Source organism: Malurus melanocephalus, unplaced genomic scaffold (genome assembly GCF_030028575.1).
Source record: "Malurus melanocephalus ecotype Western Australia unplaced genomic scaffold, MMel_1.1 scaffold_417, whole genome shotgun sequence".
NCBI classification, from domain to species: domain Eukaryota; kingdom Metazoa; phylum Chordata; class Aves; order Passeriformes; family Maluridae; genus Malurus; species Malurus melanocephalus.
The window spans coordinates 255,023-280,470 of record NW_026623649.1 but is presented as its reverse complement, the minus strand read 5'-3'; the positions used below and the strand labels follow the sequence as shown (position 1 = coordinate 280,470).

Here is a 25,448-nt window from a genome sequence, read left to right as displayed (position 1 = left end):
GGAAGTGACGACGGCCCCCCGTCCCGGCGGCGGCGGTGACGGGCACGGCCGGGACCAGCGGGGCTCCGTGAGGGACAGGGGCCGGCACCGGGAGCTCCGTGAGAGAGCGGGGCGAGCGGGGGCACTGGGGTTGAGCCGGGGCTCCGTGAGGGACCGGGAGTTCCGTGACGGACTGGGGCTGATCCAGGGCTCCGTGCGGGACCGGGACCAGCGGGGCTACGTGAGGGACAGGGGCTGGCACCGGGAGCTCCATGCGGGACCGGGGCGAGCGGGGCTCAGTGGGGGACCGGGGCCGAGCCAGGGCTCCGTGAGAGACCGAGGAGACCGGGGGTTCCATGCGGGACCGGGGCCGAGCCAGAGCTCCGTGAGAGACCGGGGATACGGGGAGTTCCTGACGGACTGGGGCCGAGCCGGGGCTCCATGCAGGAGCGGGGCTCAGTGGAGGACCGGGATTGAGTCAGAGCTCCGTGAGGGGCCGGGGAGACCGGGGGTTCCATGACGGACTGGGGCTGAGCCGGGGCTCCGTGCAGGACCGGGGCCGAGCCAGGGCTCCGTGAGAGACCGGGACTCAGCCGGGACTCCGTTAAGGACCGGGGCTCCCTAGGGCTCCATGCGGGACCGGGGCCGCCGCGGCCCCTCAACCTGGCGGGGCTCCGTGAGGGAGCGGGGCCCGTCCTCGCTGGCCATCGGGACCGTGCTGACCTGCGGGTTGTGGGGAGGCGGGAGCTGTGTTTGATGAGGGAAAACACTCGTGTTTCCAGGATGGATCGCACCAGAGGGGTTCGAACCTGACCCCGAGCTCTGCCAGCCGCTCTTGGCACCCCTAATGAGGGGAGGAGATCAGAGTAAACAGCGCAAACTGAGCTTAGTGCCCTTTGGAGTTTAGAGCTTTGGGCGCTTTTGTTTGATTTTGTTCTTTTAATGGCTGTGTGAACGRTGTATGACTTTGAATTATCTGGGTGTACCGAATGTTTTGGTCACKTTTGTGCCTYTTTCCTTGCAGCAGCAGCATGGCAGAAGCCTCTGTCTCTCCACTGAAGCACTTTGTGCTGGCCAAAAAGACCATCACTGCCATTTTCGATCAGCTGCTGGACTATGTTACTGAGGGAGCAGCATTTGTGGAAGGTGAGCYTTCCCCTTTAACACAAGGGCCTTGTCCTTTGCTTTGAGCATGTTTTACAGCAGCATAATGTAAATTATGTTCTCTATTATTGTGCTGTTTGTATAAACATGGGCCTTCGGAAACAGTCACATTTTTCATTTGACACTGGGGTTTTTTTCAACTTGTGCTGGAAGGAATGCCTGGCATGGCTGCATACCTGAAAAGCTGATTAAGTCAGTTGGATTGGCAGCCTGGCCTCCTTTCCATGAGAGTGAAAGCTTAACCACTCTGGACTGATAGTTGTGTGGTGGTTCCTTTTGCAAAGRGTGAAGGCAGGAAAACAGGTTCTCCCATTTTTCAGCAGAAGGGTGCATCAGTGGTGCAATGCTAGGAACCTACYGGTCACACCCTCATAAGTTTTAGTGGTGAGGAAACTTGTGTGGCCACACAGAGCTGGCTGCTCATCACCCCAGTGGGGGGAAGACAGCCCAGGTTAGCTGGTGTGTCCATGAGAYRTCCTGGCTTTCCTTTCTGAAGGAMACAGGTGGCCCAAAGAACCAGGGAAGTGAGCACAACAGGCTCACAGGTTTGCTGTATCAGCAGTTGGATTGGTGATTGATCTGAAGTGATTTATRTCATGATTTCACCAGTGCTTGTGGTAGAGCTRTCAAATGGTAAGGGCTGGTATCAGTGTCTGTGGTGTGGTTTTGCTTGTTTTGTTTTWCCACTGTAATTAAAATTTGCTCAGGTCTTTGTTGGCATGTGAAGTACTGATAACTTACACCTTGTATCATGGAGCACATGCTCTGTGTGACTGCTTTTATGTTTTTCATTTCTGTGTGTAGCCACATACAAGAACCCAGAGCTTGAACATATAGCAACAGAAGATGAACTAGCAAAAATACAAGCATATAAAAACAAGCTGGCAGTCATTGGAGAGGTGCTCGCACGGAGACATATGAAAGTGGCATTTTTTGGCAGGTAATGAATGGAATTACCAGAACTTAATTTCTTTTTTTTTTTTTTTTTTTTTTTTGGTCTTGGGAAGGTCTGAGGTTGTCATCTTCTCCAGAATGGTTTTTGGGCTTTTTTTAAAGTGGTGGTTTTGTTTGTTGAACTTTTTTTTTCTGGATTATTCCTGCTGAGAACTTGTGTTTGTATTTGGTCAGAAGTGCTGAAGAGCTAATCTTGTAGCTGTTCATGTTTCTGTCTACAAGCAGCTGAAGAAAAACAGAGACAGTTGCCTGGTTGGTTKTAACATCAGTCTGATAGATCTGTTTGAGATTATTTTAAGGATATCAATAACAATATGATCTGCTAGTCCACTTTGCTTCAGGGAGATTAATTTTTCTATGCTTCCGTTTAAACATGTAGCTACATATTTTTGGAGTATGAATCTTCATGCTTCTAAAAATTCTGTAATAGTATTGGAAAAAATGGGTACAATGGTGGTCTTGCCTTTATTTTGCTATAAGTATAGTTATTTAAAGGAAATCTATAAAAGGCTCTGGAATAAAGAAATCAGTAATATCCCAGCCTTGATATTTCAAAAAGTTAAAAGTTTTTTAAGTTTTAACTGTTAACAGTCTGTGATGTGGGATAGAAGTTGCTTTTGCAAAAGGAAAAAGTTCAGAGCAGGAAAAAGAGAACTGAACTCCCCCTCTGGCATTTTGAATTAATTTGTGAACTGTTKTGCAGTGTGCACTGAACTTTTTCTGGAAGTAGCTCAAAAATGAGTTACAGTCTACGTAACTTCATGCTGTTGTGTAATCGTTGAATCTCAAATAGTTATGGGTGAGGGGTAGAGGGTTAGTGCAAAGTAGAACACTGCTTAGGACTTCAGTTCTTGCAGAATACGGAGCTGGTGACCAGTTCCTGTGAATGAGCACTCCCCGCTCTCTTCTGGCCAGGTGTGCTGGACTGGCTGGAGCTCTGGGCCCCAAACAGCTTGTGCTCTGTGGGGGTTGGTGCACTCTGCTGGGGGTGCATTCAGTTCTGCACAAATGTGTGTTTAATGCTGCTGTGCTCTGCTAAAAGTACTTTTATTTTTCATCTCTCTAGAACAAGCAGTGGGAAAAGTTCAGTCATTAATGCAATGCTGTGGGATAAGGTACTTCCCAGTGGGATTGGCCATACCACAAACTGCTTCCTCAGTGTGGAAGGAACTGATGGAGATAAGGCTTACCTTATGACAGAAGGATCAGATGAAAAGAAGAGTGTCAAGGTACATTTCTTGGATGCATGCCAATTTTCACAGGAACTGATTCTCAAAGGGTCTCTTTTTAACATCAATTCAAGTCCAACAAAAATATAAGGCTCACTCATTCTGCATTTTTAAGTTCTTATTTAGGAGGGAAGAACAAACTAATCAAAGTCCTACGCTTCGCAATTTTTTTTGGCCTTTCCAGAGAAAGAGCTATCATGTGTCTCATTGTAGTACAGCATATGTTGAGTGATTCATTTTTATAGGATTAAGTAAGTTCTGTTACTGATTAAGGATTTGGAATGTGCCCCTTATTTGGACTTATGGTGCTTATTGAACTGCTTATGCTGTTATGTTACCTCTGAGGCAAATTCATGATGATGCTCAGTAGCACACAGTCCAGCCCTGTAGGGAACATTTGTGGCTCAAAAAAAACTCTTGTRCGAGTTTCAATGCACAACTTGTTCTTTAGATGGTGGTGAGTCAAAGAGCTTAAAAAAAAAAAAAAATCACAACTATTCACCAGAACAAACTATGAACTCTGTTACCCTCTTCAAGGTAGATCCTGTCCAAGTTTGCTTGAGAACTGAATTAGATTTGTTTGAGATGCATATTCACATTTGTTTTCTCTTTATCCTCTCTCTAGACAGTCAATCAGCTGGCACATGCACTTCACATGGATAAAGATTTGAAGGCTGGCTGTCTGGTCCATGTCTTCTGGCCCAAGTCAAAGTGTGCCCTGCTGAGAGATGATTTGGTTTTAGTGGACAGGTATCTTCTCTGTTTTAATAAATGTTTTCTTAAGGAAATTAGCCATTATAACTAGAAAAGTAAKTGGTTTAGATTCAACATTATTGAAAAGCTTTTTTGTTTGAAAGGACAGAGTTTATTCTTTTGTATATACTGCTTGTCATTACCCTCCTGATTCTGCCCTTGTAGCAGTTAGAACAGACAAGTGTCTTGTGACTGAGCTGAAAAAGGGAAAAGCTTTTGGCTGAGGATACACTACCTTTAAAACAAACAGTATGGAAGTGTGAATAGGGTTGTTGCAGCAACAACCTTTTGCCCATTTCCTTTCTCGAAATGCTTCAGACTGATCATGTGAAGTATAAACAAAGTGGATTTCATTTTTAGGAGCTTCTGATAAAGAGTTGCTGTGCCTACATACCAAAGTAATGGGTGACCTCAAAATGTGGTTGTGACCATGCCAGCTGTGTGTGCCCTGTCTTAGGCTGGCATTTCCTATGTGTTTAAAGAAATGGTTGCTTTGTCTATGCCAAATGCCGTGGTTTCTGGCCACTGCAGTATAACCTGGTAATAGCTTTCCAGACTTTTAGGTGTTCTGTACTTAAATTGTAAGTCAATAAATACTGAATTTGAGAGTAATTCCCATAGGTGTCAGTGAATTTTTAAGAATGATTTGTTCAACAAAACAACACTTTATAGTATACTCCTATACTATTAGGAGTATATTCTAATAAATTGCAGTAGTTTTTGTTCCACCTGTGTCTTGTACTTTGAAATCACTGGGAGTTTGTCTTTATTTTCTTGGATGCATGATTTAATCTGCAGTTTCAGTTRCTAAAGGTAAAAAGTAAAGGGAAAAGAGCATAGATTCAGATGCTTGGATAGAGCAAATCACCCCTTTACTGTTAAATTGAGAAAATTTGAACCAGCAATAATTTAGGTGTTGCAAACATGATTTAATGCTTTATATTCCACTTTGTGGGTTTTTTAAAAATTGACAGCACTGTAGTTTAAACTTCATTTTGATTTCKTAGTAAATCCAGGTTGCACAGGTTGCATAGTATATTGCTTTAGACTTGGACTTTACTAATGAATAAAAAATTTATGARCAACTGTCTCTTCTGATTAAAATTAGGATCCAAGGAGGGGAACCATTGTTTGAGGTTATCTGGGTTTCTGATGGACTGCCTGTCACTTCACTTGGCAATTACATGTGCATACTTACTAATCAGAAATTGCATTTTGGAATGAGTTGGTGGCATCATGATCAAGTGACTGATAAATTGTAGATGGTAATTGGCTTTTGCAGTGTTTRTCTTAAGTTTGAGGTAGGCATCAGCCTCAATATACAAACCTCTGTGACTTCTTGTGAGGCCTTTAGGCATTTCCACTCTGTTTTTATCAGTTTATAAAAATCAACTTCTTTGCTGTGTAAATAGGAGTTTGTGTTTTTTGTTCTCGACAGCCCTGGCACAGATGTCACTACAGAACTGGACAGCTGGATTGACAAATTCTGCTTAGATGCTGATGTGTTYGTCTTGGTTGCCAATTCTGAATCAACTCTCATGAACACGGTATGATGTGCAATGGTTTTATGCTACTTCTTCATTTAAATATTCAGCAATTCCATAACCAGAATAGCTGAGACCTTTACAGAAAGTTAATCACTGCACTTAGATCTTGTGAATAGGATTTGGGGCTGGGAGGCAAGAAATTACATATATCYCTCACTAGGAAAAGGAGAAGGAAATTTAAATTTCTTACTGGTTTGACTTTCTCTGCCTTGAGTGTCCTAATTGTCTGTGGCTTTATCTTCTCTTCTACGTCACAATTGACACTTTTTGGCTTCTAGTATGGACAAAATCTAAATAAGTTGTTTACCTAAYGTGTATAGCAGTTTCTGGGGTTTTTTAATTAAAGGAAAAAGTTTTTAAATTTTGTTTCAGTGAACGTCCCATTGCTATGTAGATAACATAAGTCATCCTGCAAATAAAGCATATGACAACTGTTCTTATCCTCCTTAAGCATTATTTTTGCCTCTTACCTTAACAGGTTTGAGAATATTTTGCATTATTCTGCTACATTACCAGAGATTTTTTTTTTGTGAAAACGTGATTCTTCTACTATTCCCTCATCAATTCTCCTTAGGCAAAGTTTTGATTTCTGCAGYAGTGATCTTGTTTGCACTTGCTTACTCCCAGCTGATGGAGTATAATGGCTCTCCAGTGCTGTGTCCAGGTCGTGGTGTCCTGCTGCAGACTGGAAAAGTTTATGGCAACCCAGAGATTTCTTCTGTTTCACTTTGCTGAGTGGGGACTCTTTCCATCACGACTTACCCATTATGACTTTATAAACTGCAATAATGGGTTCTAGGTGCAGGCAAGAGACCTAAATACACTTTAATTTTGTTAAATTCAGACATTCATCAATGACTTTGTTTGCRGTGTCTCAATCATATGTCTTCATGCAGGAAATGTTACTTCTCTGTAGTTCAAGCTGATGTTGCTGAACTGAAGAATAGTTAGTGTAAAACCAGATCTGACAGGAGAATCTTGGTAGTTCAGATAAGGGAGACTTCAGTGTTTTAATCAGGCATCAGTTTCTTGAATTTATTTGTACAAACTTCTAGAGAAGTTGCACTGTCTTTGACTTTTAGCACTGGTGATGGTTTTAAGACATTTGATGACATTTGAACTACCTAAGCCTGTATATCTGTGGGTTTTAATACAAATGAATTATTTTTAATCAACTTTTAAAAAACTGGATAAACTTCTAAATCTGTTACAGAAGAATATGTGACTGGTTTAGATGTCTGGGGAGTTTTCTGTTTGTGCTTTAATTCTTAGGAGAAACATTTTTTCCACAAAGTGAATGAACGACTTTCCAAGCCAAACATCTTCATCCTCAATAAYAGATGGGATGCCTCTGCATCAGAACCAGAATACATGGAAGATGTGAGTGAACTGATGCCTCTTGTATGGGTTGGCAGTTAATTAATGGTATGGAAACACAAGCTTTGTCTTATTAATGAAAGGCTAAGTTACATGGTCAGAAAATGGAAACAAGTTATTCCTTGTTCCAAGCAAAAAGAAACCTGTAATTCAAATGACAGTATGTGCAGCCAAGTAATGGGAAAATTCTTTAGAACTTTTTATCCCCAACAGTTAAGCTTGTTTTTAATCTTATTTATATTACCTTTTATTTCTGCAGTGATAATGCAGCCTGAGGGCACAGTTTATACAGTTATACCTCTTAAGTGCAGTGTTAGATGGGAACAGTTTGGATCTTCAGATCTTCCCAACAGCAGCTAGCTTGCAGTGAGAATTTCTGTGTACCCCAGTAACTGGCTGAGATCTCTGAACTACATAAATGCAGTTGTATAAGGAAATATTGTTGCATCCCGCTCTGTTTAAAGGAGTTAAAGCAGCTGCTGCCTCTGTAAGATTGGCAGGCATCTGCTGTCAGAGAGGTGGTTCAGCATCTGTTTCTGACTCTGATGTTGTGATTTGTTGACAGCTTAATTTTTACCTTTTTTGATGAGCTTTTTACCTTTTCCTTAGGTGCGTAGGCAGCACATGGAGCGCTGTCTGACTTTCCTGGTCGATGAGCTCAAAGTTATTGATCCTGCAGAAGCAAGAAATCGCATCTTCTTTGTTTCGGCAAAAGAAGTTCTGAGTGCCAGGAGACAAAAGGCCCAAGGAATGCCAGAGGATGGTGTGTAGGAACCCCTGCTTTTCCTCAAATACAGAAAAACACTATAAAACCTGATAAATATATTTAGGATGCAGTCCCTKCTGTCTTCCTTATGATCTGTTGTTTCTTAGGTGGAGCACTTGCTGAAGGATTTCAGACAAGATTCCAAGAATTTCAACATTTTGAGAAGATATTTGAGGTATTTATGAGGAGCTTTTTAGATTGCCTGTTTTTATTGCAAAGGTAGCTTTTTCTTATGCTTAGCCTAATGCTACTGAGCATTACCAATAGCAGCAAGTGGAKGAGTGTAAGGTATTTAAACCATCTGCAGCTTTGCCTTTTCTGTGGATTCTGTTCATACCTTCTCACCTTGAGTAGGTGAGCAGGTAGTTGTTGGAAAGGAGTGTTATTCAGTGAGGGGAGGGACCAAAAGTTATAGCTTATGTTTTGAGATCTCAATACCAAAATAGTCTGTATAAGAAAAAATTATGGTCTTGAAATGTGCATATCACTTCTAGCTATATTGGTGAATGTTTGCAGTAAGAAACTCAGTTTCATCATCGTAAATCTAAAAATTTACTTTAATTTCTAAAGCCAGAGTTTTGAATCTATCACCATTACGTACCTCTTAGCTCTGTTWCTCTGAGCACTAACACTGTTCTTGAATCCTTTGTGCTGTACAGAATCCACCCTTCCACCTCAGTTTAGCCATATTCATAGTTGGAGTTCACAGTTTCTACAGAAGTAGGACTGGYTAGACAGTTGAGTGATTTCTTTGTGATAGGATCCATCTGACTTGATTTGATAACTTCAATTAATAAAAGCCATTCTTGGATATCTTAAGGAGGCCTCTTTGGTCTGCCTCAGTGGTTTTGTGTATGAGTATTTAAAAAAAAAAATCTAACTACTTCTGAAAAGTATTTCTTCTTGCATTACAACAAACCCATCTAACCCTAGCAAAACTGAGTTATGTAATGATGTGTGTGAATATCAGAAAAGTTTTAAAATAATAGCTTGGTTCAGTCTTGCATAAGCAAGAAAATGTCAGRCTAAATTTAATCCTTATCCACACTCTTAAGATAGGTGACTGAAGTGTTGAAATGATGGGTCCTGGCAAGCCCTGGCTCCATGAGATATGACATTTCTTGTGTCACTAGCTACTAGCTACTACATGTTGTAGTTGAACATTTAAGTTTGTTTGCAATTTTTTGCCTCAGAATTATAGTAGGAAACTTGGAGCCAGCAGGAAAAAAAGTGTAAATTAAGCTTCTCAATGAGTTATTGTCCTTTAATGTATTTTGCCATCTTCTGTACCCAAAGCTTTTTTTGGCATAATCTCTTCTTATTACAGTTAAACACTCAATGCTTAGAATATTTCAATATGAAGATGRATGATGGCTTATTAAATGATGTGGTGCTGTGAATGCTCAGCACATCTGTAAATCAGATGTCACAGACAAGTTGGCCACCACAATGAGAAATACCTATCACAAGATCACAATCATGACAGTTTCTGTGGCAGAGGCTGGGACAAGGAGTAATTCTGTGACAGCACTCTGTGGCCTTAAATAAACCTTTTTTCTTCTTTCACAGTGTGTTATATTTGCTACACACCTGACTCCAACAGTGAGAGTAGATTCTGTAGTGTTCTTCCCAGCTCAGCTGTGTTTCATCCTAAAATAATTATTAATGGCTTTGGATAGGAGTGTGATCCCATCATTTRAAGAGAATGACAACTGTGCTGAGTTAAGACTGCCAAACCAATTTAAATTTTGAGCACTTGCTGTTGCAGTCTCTTTCACATACAGGTTTTGTGGCAGTTTCCTAAGTTACAGTGGCAGTTTGTGTGCTTTTAAAGCAAGGCTGATACTTAAATGGTTCACCAGGTCTGAAGTCTTCAGACCCAATACTCAAATTWCTGTCACCTGGGCTGATAATGTTGCTGACATCAGCATGCTGTTGTCATCAGTTCTGCTTGCCAGCTCTAGGATCTGTATTAATGAGGAATATCATATTTCAGGGAGAACATTCTGTGTGAAATCCTGATACCGTGCCTTGTGCACTGCCAGACCAAACTCAGATGCTGTACAGCCTAAGCACTTCTGCCTAAAGCATTTTGCTTTTACTCTGTTTCCTGACAGAGGAGCTGCAAGCCCCAAGACTCTTGGATTACACTCCAGTGTGTGAAAAGGAAGGGATGAGAGCACAGAGGATTCTGTCTGTCCTCATCAAACACTGACTCCTGCTCTGCCTCAGTCTGTCTGTCGTGCCTTTAGCTCCTTGCCCTATGCAGGTGCCCTGCTCAGACTYCCCAAACATCTCTCAGTTTTTTGTCCAGCTCATGTTCCCAAGTWATCTGTTACCTTTCTTACAGACCTGTTCACGTGCCATGTTCCCCCTGGCTATTTCTGCTGGGTTTGCTCCTCCTGTGTTCTCTCACTCTGCTTTTGTCTTCACTGAAATTGGACAGCTTTTTCCTCTTTTCCATATGGGCTGAGAAGAGGAACTGTTACTTCTCCAGTACTTCCACATTTCTGATTTTAGTATCAGTTCCCTGATGGGAAAGCGTGTTCATTCCAGGACTGATAGAAGCTCAGTATAAATAAGAGTCTTTAAAAAAAATCTAGAAACAACCCACCAGTGCTAGCTAGTTGTGATACAAGAAAAAAAAAATGGGCTGTTTTTGAAAGGCTTGTAACTGCTTTTCTGTAGACTTTTGTGTGAGGGCCAAAATCATTCTAAAACTAGAATAAACATGTTTGTCTGCAAAGCATGGGCTATTTAAAGTTGTTAAAAGAAAAACTGGTGCAGGCATTACCAGAAACATTTGTAAGTAGTGGGAAATTAGTGTGTTAAAAGATTCCTGTACCTAGTTTTAAAGAGTGATGCTACTATGTATGYCAGCTGCATTGCAACAAACAAGAGGAGAGAGGCAGTATTGAAGCATTGAATTCTTGATCAATTCTAAATTTTATTCTGAGGAATAACAAAAAGTAGACAATTTATCTCCTGAAATTTTACAGAGAGGTACATAGAAATGTCTTATTGAAACAGCAARGAAAAGTCTGCACCCTGCATTGTGTGCAGTGCTTAGTGGATATCCTACATAAAGCCAACACCACCATGCCTTAGGTTGKGGTGCTTCTCAAGTTTCTTAAAAATACTGTCAGTGGAAGTGGTGTGGGAATTAGTGGAGGAGAGAGGCAGGGGGAAGAGTACTACTGACTGTAAATGGGATTGAGGGCAGAGGCAGAATGAGGCAGCTGCTGCAGAGCCCTTCCCCAGCACTGCCTGGGCATGGAATACAGAACATGATGGGCACTGAACGACTGTCCTGCCATACTGGAAGTGGGCTGGAAGGTAACTGGTTTTGGTTAGACTGTTGAAACAAATGTGTAACTTTGTTTCAGTAAATACTTACAGACCAACAACAAAACTGCTGCTGTCCTCCTCTTATCTTTCCCTGTGGTTTAACTAACCTTTGTGTTTTTCCTAGTGCTTTAACTTGGATTTTCTGATTGTGTTGTGAGTGACTGTCATCCTTTTATCTACCACATACTAAYGCTGGGAAGACTCTTTGCTCTGTGACTAGTCTAGCTCTTACAATGTGCTGATATTTAAGAAACTCTGGCCTTTCATTGCTGATTTCTAGATCTGCTTCGTCGAGGAACAGGGAATATTTAAACCATTTTGTTTATTTTTGTTTTCATCTATTATTTTTAGATAGCTGAAACTTGTTATTACACCATATGCTAAGGCCATAGGCAAGTCTTCTAAAAGCAGTTCAAACCTGTGCCATTAAAGGTGAATCCACAGATGGAGAACAATTTAAGAATCCCTTAGATCTGGTTTAAGGAAATCAACTGCTTGCTTTTTTCCCCTCAAACACAAGATCTCTTTGGTTACTGTCCTGTRTTTCTGAATTGCTGTTCAATGTAGCAGATTGATTAGAAATTGTATCATTAGAGCATTTTGTACTGACTTGTTTAATACTTCAGTAATGTGCAAAGAAACTGATATTTTAAGGACTACTTAACTTTGTTTATCCCGTGAAAAAAMCCCTTTTTTCTTATTCCTAATTATGTGTTTGGATGGTCAGTATTGACATGTGAATATCAAATTTTATTGACAGAATTGCTTCTTGAAACTAAGACTGTAGTGCAATAAAGAAAAGTCAAGCCAGGCCATATTGCCAGCATTCATATTTGACATTTGTAATTCAAAAAATGGTTTTGAAAATTTCCCAAATAGATAGATTTATCTTATGTATTCATTTGAGTTTTCTTTTTTTTTCTTTACATTGTTCATTTATTTTTAAAGAATGAAAACCTATACACATTACTGTGAATGAACATGAAGGCAGATTTGCTGCTACAGACTCATTTGAGATTTCAGTTTCTGTTGTCTTTTAATTTCTCTATACTTTCTCCCTTTTTACTTCCCACTGGTTTAAGTTCATGGTAGAATTGGCAGCATGTGCTTTCTGAAATTCCTGAATGTGTTGGCATGGAATTGCAGTAATGTGTTGTGGCTTGGGCCCCTCGCAGGAGTGTATCTCGCAGTCAGCCGTGAAAACCAAGTTTGAGCAGCACACTATCAGAGCTAAACAGATAATAGATACTGTGAAAAACATTATGGACACCATAAACGTGGCAGCAGCAGAGAAAAGGTAGGTGGGTTGGAGGGCTGGTTGGCTTTGGTTTGTCCAGATCATCTGCGGAGCCAGTTTTGTGCTGGTGATTTTCCTGGGCCATCRTGGACTGTAAAGTTCACTTTTTCTGCTTGGTAAGAAACAGACAATTTCTGTGGTGTGTCAATATGTCAGTTTTTCCATTGTTYACGTGCCCACTCAGTTGTGTTCTTGGTCTATGACTTCTGTACAGGGGTCTTGGTTTGCTTTGTTGTTCTTCATTACTGACTTAAAGTTGCGTTTTCAAACCTTTTTTCAGAAATATTTAAAATTGTAAGTTTTTCTAGCTGTATCCAGCATTTCAGAGGTAATGTTTGGACCTGCTTTACTTTTATGAACAGTATCACTGAAGGAAAAAATAGGAGGATGTAGACACTTTAATTTGCAAGTGATTAGAATACTGTGAGGAATGAGATGAGCTAACAGAGGCTTGGCCTCTGGCCCTTTCCAGATTGCATCCTTAAATATCTGTATTCTCTCTTTGCTCGTGTAATCCTTTAGTGCTAATGATAGCAGCTCATCTGCTCTGTCTGGTAGTTTCATGTATCCTCTGAGATTTGCATATGTGTGGTGTTTTTTCTCACTTTTGTTGCCTCCTTGTGTTTCTTGCACACAGTGAACTTGCTGTCACAACTAATCCTTCCCATCCATCTCCTTCCTGCCTGTCAATAATGTATCTTTATGTTTCAACAGACTTCACTGCACTGTCAAACACACTCATTCCCCTGAATATGTCAGTTTTACAGACTGCCTGTTTACATACTGACTCGTCTCACGTTGTCAGATCCCATGAAAACATGCTGTGAAACGTTTGAAAATATTCTGATATTCTACTTCTTTCTGTCAATTGACTTAAGCAAAATGTCTGTGGTGACCCCTCTTAGTCTGAATTGCTATTYGTTGTTTCTGCTGGCCCTTCAAGATGGAATTTTGATTTTCTGGAATTTTTGCTTAAGTGATAGGTCAAACAATTTTAAAGAGACTTGTTTGTGACAAGGTTGCTTTCTGCCATGTCCCCTTTGCTTTGTTGGGTTATCAGACCCACATCACTGTTAAGSAGTATTTGAGTGCCATTTGTGAGCAGCAGTTTGATCAGATTTACCCTTTTTTTAAAATCAGGGTGGACAAGTTGTTAAAGGCCCCTGATTCCCCATGCCTTTTTTTAGTTGTAATTATGTACAATGATAACAATTCGAAATGCTGGTATTGAGTTGTGTTTGCTCAGCCCTTCTGAAGCAGTGCCTCTGCTTTGGGCAGCCACTGTCATTTGGGATCCCCCTGGCTGCTCAGAAACCATCAGCTGGATGATCCACACCAGCTTTTGTGGATCTTCCCTGGGAGAATACATACTGGTGATGGTGATTTCCTTTCTGCTGGGTTAGAGTCCATTCCATGGAAGAGCGAGAAGATCAGAAGGACAGGCTGGACTTCGTTCGAAATCAGCTGAACATTTTGACAGAAGATACCAAGGAAAAAATCAAACGCGTTACAGAGGAAGTCGAAAATAAAGTAAGTAAAGGCTGTGGGAACTACTTCCCAGATCCAAGTGTTGCCTTATCTCTCAGGCAGCTCCTTTTGGAGCCCACACATCTCAGCAAGTATGTTTGAAATGTCTAGAATATTCATTTTTCAATATAAAAAAAAGAGAAAATACAAGCTTAAAATGACAGTCTTTCCTGACTGTCTGTTGATTGAACCATTTTTTGGGACTGTTCATGTAGTAGTCTGTTCTCACTCTGTCTGGGAAAGGTAGCAGAAATATTTTATGTATTTCCTGTATTCTTCCAGGTCTCCTCTGCCATGTCTGACGAGATTTGCCGGCTTTCAGTTTTAGTTGATGAATTTTATTCCGATTTTCACCCTTCTCCTCAAGTGTTGAAGCACTATAAGACGGTAAGTTTTCTTTCATGGTTTGAAGCCAGGCTCTTTGTCTTTCCCTTAATTTCTACTTCTCTATTTTCATAAACTGCACAGATTCTATGTGATTTTGTCTGAGCATTGCAGGATTTCTGCTTTCTGAAGTGTGCATATCTCTACCGAGAACAGAAAAAGGCTGAAAGTATTCTCTGCTTTTGGAGTTTTTGGAAAGAARTTAATTTTTGTTTCCACCATCTTTGTAGTAGTAGAGCAGCTCTTAATTTRTTTGTCTTCACTTCYAGTACATGAAGACSTTACATAARTAATTTTCATTACTCCTAAAATCAAACAGATCCAAAAGTAAAACTAGCTTACAAATACCCAACGCTTTTAATAAAAACCATTTAGATTTTTTTAACTTCTGTGAATTCCTCCTYAAACTTAGTGCTTTAAAGGCACATACAACAGTGTTTACCTCTTATGCTCAGACATTTGCCTCGTAATGATGACTGCCATAGCTCCCACCTGGAATTACAGACTGTTCTGAGYTGGATGTGACCCATGCTTTTCTTCCCATTGCAAATAACGGTGCTTAGTGTGTAACATATTCCTGCTCCACATGATATAACTGATTAGCTAAATACAAATTGTTGAGCTTGTGTTCTTTGTAAAACTTCAGGAACTGAACAAACACATAGAAGACGGTTTGGGAAAGAACCTGGCTGAGCGCTGCTCCACTGAAGTCAACCAGTCCATTCACCAGTCCCAGCAGGAGATAATTGGTAAGAGGAGGGAGGAGAAATGTTAACAGTAACACTGAATGTTAACAGAAACACTTTACATTTAAAGGAAGACAATCTTAAGAAAATTCGGTTTTAAAATTCTTTTACTCATGCTTAACATTGATGCTATAAATGATGAAGGAAAAGCCATCATAGACTGAGTGTTWAGCTCATTCCCCTGTTTCTGATATTAACCAGTAACAGATGCTGGGGGAGAAGAATGAACCAGGGTAAATATAGCAATCCCTCTCCCTTTTAGGGACTTCTGAACTGACACACTGCATCTGGATTAATGGCCTAAGCAAGTRGTAATGAACCTGTCCTCTGGAAACTCATGTAATCCTTTCATAAACCCATTTAAAATTTGGCTTCCACAAGAGATACACTAAGTACTCTAATTATTAAAAAATGTTCTGCAGGAAAATGCTCTCCCGAGGTCTCTCCAGACCCAGAATGCAAAACAGTTCATTTCACAAAGGATTTGTGCACTATCCTTTTTTTTTTTTTTTTTTTTTCTTTGTAAGTAGTAACTTTATTACATGTCCATCTCTATTGATCTGTTCCTGGTAATAAAAGATTCAGAGCAAGATCATGAAATTACGTGAACCTTTCTGCACTCTTACRTGATAATATTGCCTTTTTTGTATGRCACCACAGAACTGATGGATAAATCAGTTTTTTTTCTTACTCCATCCTTATCCTTTGACCATTGATAGAGGTCTTTCAGTTAGTTTGCCTCTTTTTTCCAGCAGTGCTTTCTCAGTGAGTTGATTTTCATGACTGTTTTCTTGTATCAGAGCAATAAATTCCCTTCCCTGTTAGGGTCAATCCTGCTGAAATGCCACTGATTTTACAAATAAGTAAATAATGAACTGGTCAGTTTAGATTCTCTAAATTGACAAAGCTGCTCAGCAGTGCCAGGATGCTGTTTGTGAATATGCTCTTCTTGTAATATTAACTCACTTTTACTATTTGTTTCTGCTTCTAGAAAATCTGAAACCATTGTTGCCTTCTTGTGTTCAGAATCAGCTGCACTTGCTAGTTCCTTGCAGGAAGTTTGACCTTAGCTACGATCTAAACTGTCATAGCCTGTGTGCAGATTTTCAAGAGGATATCATGTTCCACTTYTCTTTGGGATGGACTTCTCTTGTAAACCGTTTCTTGGGTCCTAAACAAGCTCAGAAAGTACTCCTGGGACTAGCAGATCCAAACCTACATGTGAGTGCTTCAGAGTTTGGGCTGCTGTTGAGTGCCTTGTTTTACCTTGATGAGAATATATTGATTTTTGCCAGTGCTATTTACATGCTTGCTGCTACCTTTCCCTAGACCCATTGTGTGAAATATTTTTGGTGGGGGTTGTTTTTATTGGAGTATATTCAGGGTTAGAATGAAACAAAAAACCTCTCCTTAACTTGCTACAGCTGTTACACAAATTGGGTTTTGTTTGGACTGAGCCCTTTAAGTAGCCTGTTCTGTTTGTAGTATTTGGATCCTTAGAACAGAACTAGCCCTCCGAAGATCCTTACTCTCTGTTGGAGGAATTGTCAGAACCTCTACTGCTCTTCAGGAGCTTTCTCAAAAGATTTCTCTTCTGAAGGGTTTCCTTCAAGTAAATCAAAGCCTGAATATATGAAAATAAAACAAAGCCCACCTGTGTAGCTCCTTAATGCTTCTGACTCAGGCTGCCATGTTCCCATCTTCTAGATCCCTCGCCCTTTAGCCAGCACCCCGTCTACCACCAGCCTTCCCGCCACAACTCCTGAGAAYGTGCCCCAGGATGACTTTATGGTTCCTCTGGTGTTGAATTTAGCCTCGCTGACGTCCCGGACCTCCATGAGCATCATCGTTGTTGGCGGAGTGGCAAGTAGCACTGGCAATATTCTCTGCTGGAAGGGATGGCAGAGGCTGAGCTGCTCTGTCCTGTTTGGGGTGTACCAGGGAATGTCATGGATTGACACTGGGCCAGATGAGCACGTGCAGTGCCCTGGATACCCACAGTGAGAAATTAGTCTGAGGATAGCTGGGCATATTCTCTGTGCCAGAAGATTGTGTTCAGTGCCTGAATTAAAGGRTGATCTGATGGTACCTCCTTCAGTTTGAGTTTAGTGGGAGCTTGCTTCTTCTTTCATGAAAGAGCAGCAAGGCTTCTGCAACYTACACATTCTCTGTGGCATTGAGGACCAGCTCATGAGAATGTAGCTGTAATATAATGRAAATAATTTATTTACGTACACAAATCCAGTGAAAGGGCTGTGGAGATGATTTTTAAAAAATGTGTGGAATTAGATTTTATTCTGAAGGAGAACTTATTTAAGCTAATGRAGATTTTGTTTTTCAGATTTGGAAGACCGTAGGCTGGAAACTGATCTCGTTCTCGCTGAGCATGTACGGGCTGCTGTACCTGTACGAGAGGCTGACCTGGACCACGCGGGCCAAGGAGAGAGCCTTCAAGCAGCAGTTTGTGAACTATGCCACTGAGAAGCTGCAGATGATTGTCAGCCTCACCAGTGCCAACTGCAGCCACCAGGTGCAGCAGTAAGTGTCACATGGGCTGGCCCCTCACTGGTCCTGCAGGATGCAGGAAGGCACCTCTAGTGTTCCTTGGCATTTAGTGGGAGGGGGTTTGAAGAGTTTAAAATGGCACCTGGAAAGGCCAGTCTGCATCTGGGTGTGGCTGTGTGAGTTGCTCTGAAGATGGTGACTCTCTTTGTCTGGTACATCATGGTAGAAACATGAGAAATCATTCTAGTGGAATCCCTGTAAAGGTGAGCAGAACTTCTGCTCCAAGGGCTGCTATGGGCAAGTTCTGAGCCAGCAGTCCTGGCTCTTCTGACTGTAGGAGAYGAACTTGATGGCCTTTCTGAACTATTCTGATCTACACAGGAGAGGCATTCTGCACCCAGGGGGCTAGAGGGTGCACTAGCAGGCCTAATTTTCTGAAGCATAGACTGAGGTGCATTTGGAGTGCTGAGGGTTTCTTTTTCTACTTTAAAAGTACCCAGTTCTGCTTTCTGCTATTCTGTAAATCCTGTAGCAGCTGGAGGCTTTGATTGCTGGGTTCTGCACACTGCAGTGCTGTGAGATTTTATTTCTTACTATTTTTTTAGCATAAACTTCTGTAAATTATAATTATAAACTTCTTTTTGCTTTAGGGAAATGGCCACCACCTTTGCTCGGCTCTGTCAGCAGGTGGATATTACTGAGAGAAACCTGGAAAAAGAAATCGCTAGGCTGTCCAAAGAAATAGATCAGTTGGAGAACATACAGAGCAGCTCCAAACAGCTGAGGTAAGTCTTGGTGTGATCAGCCACAAGCATCTCTTAGCCCTGCTGAGTTCAGATTTATGAGTGCTTGCTGTTAACTCTGGAGTTGAACTAGGTTAGCTCAGATGCAGAAAGGGATGCAAAAATATTCTGAACAGCTCTGTGTTAAATAAAATGTATGCTGCTGCCTCAGTGAATCAGCTAACCTCTAAAAATACTATTTCTGAGATTATCTTTACCCTTGTCACTCTTTGGTGTAAGGGAGAGGCCTTTGGCCAGAATTTTAGTCTCCTGTAGGGTAACTTAAGGGTGGCACCTTCCCAAAGCTCCCTCCCCAGAGCAGGAGAGCAGCTGTGCTGTGTTGAGTCAGTACTGGTGGTGCCAGCAGTAGGTGTTTGCAGAGCAGCAACTTCCAGCAATTGGTGGTTCAGGGACTTGGAAGCAGCCTGAGCTGTAGTTTCCTCTTCTTTCCCCCTGCTCTGGGCTGCTGCCTCCTGCCTCCTCAGGCCTCCACCACCAGTCAGGTGAACATCTGGCCCCACACACCTCTTTAGAAATCTGCATTTAGGTTTTCTTAGTGCTGGGGGTCTCAGTAGAGGAATAGAAATGAAACACTGATGTCAATTCTGCATTGTCATGTTCCGGCACTCAAGTAAATCAATCCCTTGCTTTTGTTTGTTTTACAGAAATMAAGCCATTCACCTTGAGAACGAGCTAGATCGCTTCACAAAACATTTTCTTCAAAAGAGTAAATAAAATGTCATTCTGAACCCTCCCGGTGCTCCTTTGTAGGGCAAAGTAGAAATTTTACAGGTTGGCACTTTGCTATTTGGAGTCACTTGAAATTATTTCTATTTTTAATGTTACTCTGGTGACACTTATTGTTTTAAAACTTGGACTCTGATGGTGAATCAGACTGAAGAGCTGTGGTACTCTTGAGTGTTCTGTTTGTTTTGCAGATTTTGGGTTAAAAATTACCTTTAAACACTAATTTTTTTTTGGCACTTGACAGCAAAACCCCAAATCCTCACTGGTTTTTATGAGTATGTAGCAGTGGCAAGTCTGACTTCCTGGCATCCAGGACCTTAGGCAGGAAAAGAGCTTATCCCAGTTTCCTGCTTTCAGCTGCTTAGGAATTGTCCAGGAATGAAGCGTTTTCCATGTAGGTGTGATTTTGTTTAGTGAAGTACAAACTGGCATGGGAAAGGACTCCTGCCAYGTTTGGAAAGCAGGTGCCAATGTGCTTTAAAGAAAAGGAAAAGGTCCCTTTTCTTTAAGGGCAGTGAAAGCTGAGGGTAAACTGCACTAAGGAAATGCAGTGGGCTCAGGGTCCCTGTGGCCACCTCAGTGAGCCAAGAGGGCAGTGGTTAAGTACAAATGAACCTATTTCTTGCAGGTGCTAAAGCAGGGAAATGGTTCTTTGCCTGTGAGCACATGGACCGTGCTCAGGTGAGCTCAGGTGTGTCAGTGCCTCGCGCTCACAGCCAGGCACAGCAGTGTTTGCCAAGATGGTCTGCACAGGATTGCTGCAGGTTGGGGGTCAGCAGTGACCTGGAGATCCTGCTGCTGGATTCAGGGAGCAGGACATGGTGAAACCCCATCCCTCCCTGACCCCTCCCTTGGTTCTCCTGCAGAACAGGTCTCCTCTAGGTCAGACTCCAGGCAGCTGTGCTGGAGTCCTTCACCTCTGCTCACCTCCAGCAAAGCCTCTTTTAAAAGTTTCTGCTGTTGCTATCTGCAATCATTCAACATCTACTTTTTTCTAACTAGACTTTTTAAAATTATTTTAAAAGAAAAGCCTTTTCAGAGTATTTATATATTTTTATGGCAGTGTTAACATTGACTAAATTAAATATTCAGCTCTTGGATAGGAATTTGCTATTTTCCAGCAATGAAGGGCTGTTGCATCTATTTCCTGAAAGATGTAATGCTAGAGGCGTTAAGGGAGGATAAGGAATCGTTCCTCCAGTGTGTTCAGGTCTTTGTTCTGACTGTGCATGGGGAGTCCTGTGGGTTTGAGGGGAACTGTGGCATCCACGAGTAAGTATGGGCCCCACCTTGGTGTGGGTGAGGGCACAGCTGTGTATCAGTGCTCTGTTTGTGGAGCATTTGTATTGATATTGTATCAAGACAAAACTTTAAATGCATGTGTTCTAAAGTTATTTATTAAAAAAAACTACTATCCCTGTGCTCCAGTAAGTTCTTTGGCAGCTCTGTCCAAGTCCTGCACGTCACTCCCACAGGTAATGGAGATCCAGGACAGGTCCCAGCTGCTGCCGTGTGGCTGCTCCATCCCCATCCCAGGGACCCTGCAGGCCAGGGGCTGCTGACACAACACGGATAGCTGATCCAGGCTGGTGAAAAGCACTTGTTTATTGGTTACAATATCAACTCATGGCAACATCTTTCACTGAGCCACTGTACAAATACAAAGAAAAAGATCCATCATGGAAAAAAAAAAAAAAAGCTATAAACAAAGTTCATAGCAAGTGATTTTTTGTCACAGGGAAGTCTTTTTACAACAGCACTGTTAAAGAACAAATGGCACAAGTCCCTGGTTTTTTAATAGCTTAAATAAAAGCTTTAAGACTGTTTCTGAATACATACACAATCCAAAGGCAGTGCAGAATCACTTCATAATTGGTAACATTACTGAAGTTTTCCAAAGTAGTCAGCAACAAGTGAAAACAAAACAAAAAAAGCTGAYGAGAGATGCTGGGAACTAACGGCAAAATAAAATCAAGCATGTTTAGAAGCATTTTGCTTTGGACTCCTTTGGATGTAATATGTACTACAAGTGTTCAGATGCTTTTATTTAAAAAAAAAAAAGAAAAACACAAAGAGAGCACCATTGTGTAAGTAAAACAAAGGCTTGAAATACCTAAGACTATTCCACCGAAGTCCATATTAGTTAAAACCTAAACATACTGTGTGGTATAAGAATGTCAGGCACATGTAATCTGTTATCAGTTATATCAATTAGTAACACTGTTCACACATTTACCATAACAACACTGCATTAACATTCTGCATGTATTTTACATAACCAGCAATTGGATAAAAGGCTCTGGTGCCTCTGAAGTGTAGGAGGAGTGTGACCAGCATGCATGCCAGAGTACTGGATACACAGTGCACCATCAACCCATGCTAAGTACTTGTACAGGAAATGCTATCTCAAAACCAGCCATTCTGCTACACAACCATCGATACCAACTAGTCCAATTAGCCAATACTCTCACCAACATCTTAAAGCACAGCACTAAACCTAGTGGAGGTGACAGTGTCCCCAAAGGGGACAGACTACAACTCTTGGAATGTTTTCACAATGTTTTCATTCCACCTTAAAGTAATTAGTATGAACTTCATCGTGGGATGAGCAGTTACACAACTGAAGTAAGGAGTCAACTACTTCCAACCCATGGATTACAGTAAGGACACAGCGGGACCTGCTGCTGCACCAGCTCGGCTTCGCCAAGGCAAGGTCAGGCCCTGTCCTGCACAGGGAAAAGCCTCTGATCCGTGTTCCCTTTGGAATGGCACAAATCCTGGCACTACACGGAGCTGTCAGCACTGCCATGGATCTGCAGCTCAGCACAGCAGAGGACAGCAAAGGGCTGCAGACAGATGGAACCAGGCCACAGTACTGAAGTGCACAAGCAAACATCAGCACGGAGCCACAGCAGCTTTTTGTGGTTTCCAGAATCTCAGCCTCTTTCTCCAATAAACAGCAGCCAAGGCTACACTGGGAACGAGCCCAGGCTGGGCACTTGCCTGAASGGACAACTCTCTACTGCAAAGTTAAATCACATTAGAAAATGCTGACAAACTCTACCAGAATAAAATAAATCTTGTTGCACCAAGCACATGGTTCTGCTTCCCAAGCCATAACCAATTGCCTTTACAAGAGAGGCTGGGCAAGAGTTACTCTGCCACCGTTTGGCACAAWGCTCTTGGTTACTCCAGTTCTGTAATGACACAACTTATTTGAAATTCAGCTAAGGATGTAAGCAAACTTTTAAAGCCAGTGAAGATGTGCCCACTAGTGCTGCCAGACCTGCTGCAAGTGAGTTTGCTGTCATGGTGCAGTCAGAAATCTCACAAGCTGCACACCCAGGCCCATGCCAACTGCAGGCAYACAGCAGTTTCTTTGAAATTCAAAGCTGGGTTAACACCTTTAAAGTAAAATCTATCAAAGGTTATTTTATTACCTTCCTTCTTTTAGGAGGAGTCTGAGCTTTTACCATAAAAGCCACCTCCATTTTAGCTGGGGCATCAACCTCGAGACGTCCTTGCCAGCTGTTTGAAGAAGGGAATGCCACAGCCTGAGTCACTCCGTGGCACCACAAAGCACCTGAGATACTGCAATCTGCAGGCTTAGAAAATAACCCATGGCCAGGGCAGTCATGGAACAGCAAACACCACCTGGGCAGGATCTATCACAGGCTTCCTACAAGCTCCAAAGATGCACCAGATGCCATTTCCCCCGCCGTGCTCRGGCTTCTCCCAGGTCTCGTGTGCTGACACAGGAGCCCCTCAGACCTGACCGGGCAGCAGAGGCAGGCAGAGCTCTGTGATGTCGTTGGACACCTCAGCAAGTGTTGGCATTCCTTGGTTAAATTTTAAAAGCAGCTGAATCCAAGAGACAACAGCCATCCAACAATGACAGTGAAGTTATTCGCAGTAATACCTGTACAAGAGCCATTACCACTGTTACAGGCTACCTGAACTGGTAAGAAAAGTTATATACAGCTGTAAAATTGGTTTTGGAGTTTCACAAGTAGAAACCAGTTTTAATACCAGAATGTAAAAATGGCACCTGTCTYGGCAAAGGTGTTGACTAGGAAATTGGTTCAAAACACACTTCTATGGAAAAATTTTTTTTAGAAAAAGAATATTTTTTTTAAAATTCCTTAGTAACAAATTTCCAGAATGATTCACTCAAGGCAGCTGTGAGTTAAAAAAAAAAATAAATGCACCACTAAAAAATAAACYGAGTCTGCAAGATCCCAAAGAGCTGCTCACTTAAGAGAGTTACAAGAATTCCRTAATAGTTCTGTTAATGCAGATCACAAAGCAAAAAGCTGAGGAATTCCTGTGAGACACAATACAGTGGGATTTTGGTCCTACACCACAGGCTGCTGTTAGGAAATGTTCCTTCTCCAGTATAAGAAGCGCCTTTTTCTTATTTTAAAAGTGAATTTACCGTGATTGATTGGTACATTTATTGGCACCTTCACCACTATAGACATGGCAAGTTTACAGGCACAGTCTGGAAGTACTGAAATTTAGGATTAAAAAATGTCACAAAGTTGACAAATAGTCATCTCAGCCAGAAATCCATTTGGATATTTCAGGATTCTGGGCCTTTCTCTTAACTGCCTGACCCAGAGACACCCAGATTCCTCATCAGTTCCAATGAATGATGACTAACATCATCTTCCAATCTGATGATTTAAAATTCCCATCTTTAAAATAAGTCACTTAAGAGAAGCCAATAGAYCTTATCCCCTGTTCCAAAATAGCCACAGACGTTCAGATTCCCAAGGGAACATCCACTRTGAGTGCAGACATGCTGCCAGGCACCAAAAAGTTAAGCAACCTCCCTGGGCAGTTTCAAAAGGGCATCAGTCACTTGATTTTCCCATCTCYGCACTGAACTTGGTCAGATTTATAAGCCACTAACATTAAAATCAGAATGGAATCAGGGAAGGAGCAGAAATGGCTATTTAAAGTGTCAGAGCTGCAGAGCTACTGGCATTTAGAAACCCCTTTGGCACAGCCCTTGGTGACCACAGCAGAACAAGCACACCCTTAAGGTTATCCTGGGCAGTTTTCAGGGGTCACACAGGTGCAGTTAAGTTACACAATTCCTTTGGTAATTCACACTGCACAGAACTAACAACACGCACTTTTGGCTGTGATGTGCTTTGGCAGCCCCTGAATTTGGAGGGGAATTACAAGCAATTAACTGCACAGTTAAATCCTCTTTAGGAATTTAAGCAAAGTCCTCCTGAATTTCTCAGCTGGTGTGGAATGAGTTCTGCAGAGACAGAACTGTGAGCACAGATCAGCTGGAGCCTGGGATGGGCCAAACCCACCTGTTTGGCCAGAGCTGAGCTTTCCAAAGGGAAAGCACTCAGCCCCTTGGCTTYTGTACCCATGGACTGCGTGGAATAACCAGGGCAAAAACCAGCAGGGAGGAAGCTAAAACTTCTCAAACTGGATTTATTTTCCAATTATTTCTGCTGTTGGTACATGTCTACCTGGCGTTAACTCCGTGGTGTTTGGAGGTCATGACTGCCAATGGATGGACCAGGGACCACTGGCTTGAAGGAAGAACCCCCCTGATCAAAAATAGGCAAGCAGGTCAAGAAGTGAGTGAATAAGGCGGTAGGTATTAACTGGGAGTCTCCAGGGCCTTTAAAAAAAAATTCAAATGCCTTCCATTATAAAAAACACATACATACCATTGGCTTCACTTTATCTACAGTAAATTCACAAAAACATTTAAAACAGCAATCTAGTTCACCCACTACAAAACTCAGAAGTGACATCTCGGGTTAAAAGCAAAGCTATAAATGTAGTTCCTTAAAAAATGCAAACRTATTTCTTTACATACAGACAAATGTTACATGATTGCTGCTATAATGTGTATATTCTGTTATGTACAAAAAAAAAGTACAGGATTAGCAGACTGAGCACAAGCAAAAACCCTTCAAGGACAATCTAACCAAACCACCAAAAACAAAAAGACTGGCTCTTAGTTTGTCGGTCACCATGATTATGTGTGCTGGCCCCTTTTAAAAAGTCAGTGATTTCTTCCCCCCTCCCCTATTTCTTCACTTGATTTGTTTTCTAGTTTACAGAAAGCCTTTTTGTGTAATAATCAGTGAATAGAAAAACTTCACCTGCAAATACAAGGTAGAAATGTTATTTCACAGCTATAGGCTGCAGCATTGATCTCTCCAGGTCTCAAATGGAGAATGTACATGTTTGGCTCCCAGTTAATTCCAGATTCTGAGAAAACTGTCCCAAGACCCTGTAGCTACAGCCATGCCGTCATCAGTGACACCTAAACAGCTGACACGGTTGTCATGGCCAGCAAGGACAC

At 41.7% G+C, this 25,448-nt stretch overlaps 2 protein-coding genes across 4 annotated transcripts in view; one reads left to right on the top strand and one right to left on the bottom strand.

The window, feature by feature from the left end:
* Positions 1–12: 12 nt before the first annotated feature.
* MFN1 (mitofusin 1) lies at positions 13–23,218 on the top strand. Of its 3 annotated transcripts, none has more exons than XM_057379682.1 (18): positions 13–67; positions 1,004–1,125; positions 1,948–2,083; positions 3,164–3,326; positions 3,952–4,076; positions 5,518–5,626; positions 6,899–7,006; positions 7,613–7,766; positions 7,877–7,944; positions 12,293–12,414; positions 13,818–13,944; positions 14,224–14,328; positions 14,972–15,074; positions 16,063–16,292; positions 16,779–16,934; positions 17,413–17,609; positions 18,227–18,361; positions 19,024–23,218. In XM_057379682.1, exons 2-18 carry the CDS (start codon positions 1,011–1,013, stop codon positions 19,091–19,093), a joined length of 2,223 nt encoding a protein of 740 aa, XP_057235665.1. In that variant the 5' UTR covers positions 13–67; positions 1,004–1,010; the 3' UTR covers positions 19,094–23,218. The 3 variants fall into 3 exon arrangements, with proteins under 3 accessions (XP_057235665.1, XP_057235663.1, XP_057235664.1); XM_057379680.1 differs by having other exon boundaries at positions 23–98; XM_057379681.1 differs by lacking the exon at positions 13–67 and adding an exon at positions 208–251.
* Positions 21,158–25,448, bottom strand: part of GNB4 (G protein subunit beta 4) — a 30,099-nt gene continuing 25,808 nt past the window's right edge. The window contains exon 10 of the mRNA XM_057379686.1: positions 21,158–25,448. Coding sequence (XP_057235669.1) covers positions 25,342–25,448 — 107 coding nt within the window. The 3' untranslated portion in view covers positions 21,158–25,341.